This window comes from Saccostrea cucullata, unplaced genomic scaffold, assembly GCF_032062105.1.
Source record: "Saccostrea cucullata isolate Sc308-1 unplaced genomic scaffold, CSIRO_AGI_Scuc_v1 ctg89, whole genome shotgun sequence".
NCBI classification, from domain to species: domain Eukaryota; kingdom Metazoa; phylum Mollusca; class Bivalvia; order Ostreida; family Ostreidae; genus Saccostrea; species Saccostrea cuccullata.
The window spans coordinates 342,118-343,865 of record NW_026931171.1 but is presented as its reverse complement, the minus strand read 5'-3'; the positions used below and the strand labels follow the sequence as shown (position 1 = coordinate 343,865).

The 1,748-nt window shown below is 36.3% G+C and overlaps 1 protein-coding gene across 1 annotated transcript; it reads left to right on the top strand.

The window, feature by feature from the left end:
• Window positions 1–16: 16 nt before the first annotated feature.
• Window positions 17–1,738, top strand: LOC134231641 (CDGSH iron-sulfur domain-containing protein 3, mitochondrial-like). The gene is made up of 3 exons (XM_062713623.1): window positions 17–73; window positions 638–728; window positions 1,044–1,738. Exons 1-3 carry the CDS (start codon window positions 17–19, stop codon window positions 1,274–1,276), a joined length of 381 nt encoding a protein of 126 aa, XP_062569607.1. The 3' UTR covers window positions 1,277–1,738.
• Window positions 1,739–1,748: the final 10 nt, after the last annotated feature.

The window sequence follows — 1,748 nt, the reverse complement described above, 5'->3', positions numbered from 1 at the left end:
ACATCCGGAATTGCAAATGACAAACAAGACAGGTGCGGAAACTGACAATAGACACTTGCCCGCTGTTGCAATGGTAATTTGACTTATATGATCAATGCTATGTGTGTAGATCAAATATTGGCTGAGACGTTAACTAAAGTGTCAAACAGTTAAGAGGTCGGAGACTGTTCGCACCTGTTCATCTTTCACAGGGGGTCTTTTTGACCCACATGAAATAAATGTGGTCCATATTAAGGTCCTCTTAATGAACGTGTGTTCTTTTATTTTAATGTGAAGGCAATTGAAAAAAAAAATGAAAATACTGATTTTTTAATTTAAAAAGAAATTTTCAAATTGAATTAATTCATCTGCATGGGCCTTCTTTATGTTTCATGCAAATTAGGTCAATAAAATCTATTTGCTCTCCTTATAATAAAGCTAAAAATGTAAAAAATTATGTGACCATTCAGCGGCATTGTCCCTGCTACTATGTAAATGTTCTATACATGTTTGAGTTTGCTACGATCATTTATCAAAGTTAAATACAGTTAAACTTTATTTTGCTAAGCCCCACCCACTTTTCTTCTATATTTATTTTGGCCCTTGACATCTTGAATCATTGAATATATCAGTTTTTCTTCTTTGTTCCAATTTTCAGTATGGTCCTTGCACAGTCTCGGGCGTCAAGAAAGGCGATGTCAAACTTTGGTGTGCTTGTGGACTGAGTAAAAATCAGCCATGGTGTGATGGTAATTATTTTTGGTGCTGTAATGGTTTGGGCTGTGGAGATCAGTCTGGGTAGCTCAGTTGGTAGAACAACTGACTAGTGATGTAGCATTCGGCAAACCTTGGCTGTTTCTGTGGCCTTCAAGTATGAATCAGCTGAGGTGTGCCGAGTGGTGATGCAGGGGTCCCATGTTTGATTCCTGGTCCATCCACACATTTACTCTTTCCCTGTTACACTGAATATTTATGAAGCTCACTGTATTATACACTGTATCATTTTAACAAGTACAAATAATGTGTGATACTCCTAGATAGAATCAAGCATTTTCTTTATTTAGGATCTCACAAAGGCACAGGGATAAAGCCACTGAAGTGGACAGTGTCTAAAGAGCAGAGACTTTTTCAGATCTGTGCCTGTAAGTACACCAAGGACCCACCCTTCTGTGATGCCACCCACACCAATTTACCTTCTCAAGTCCTACACCAACAGGAAGTGTGTCCACGGCAACAGGACAATCACCATAGCAACAATAAACTCTGTACAGGATGTGGCTGGGTGCCAGATTTCTGATTTTAGTTACACTGATTACATGATACAAATTGTGAGGCTGTGATATAAACTGGATGGATGGGAGATTGGGAGGAAAGGGGATTCTGAATCTCATTTAATTTTAAGTCATATTGCCTCTCAAAATAACATCATTCAATTTAAAAGTTAACATATCATAATATTTTTCATCAGTGAAATCATGGTAAATGTTTGGGGGCAATGAAGTATAGCATTCACATATTATTGCTAGTGAAATCACTGTTGTAAGCAAGTATGAAACGTCAAGTTGACCTACATTGTAAATGTGAATCAATTTGATCATTTTCCTGTCAATATTCAGTTTGTGAAGAATTGTACATGTATGTGAAAAGGTATAATAGAAACTGATTACAAACCAACTGTACATTTGCAATTTTTAGTTCTAATACATGTATTTCTATGTGCCAAAATCTTTGCCAAATAAAATAAAATAAATTCAATATACACTGTAAAT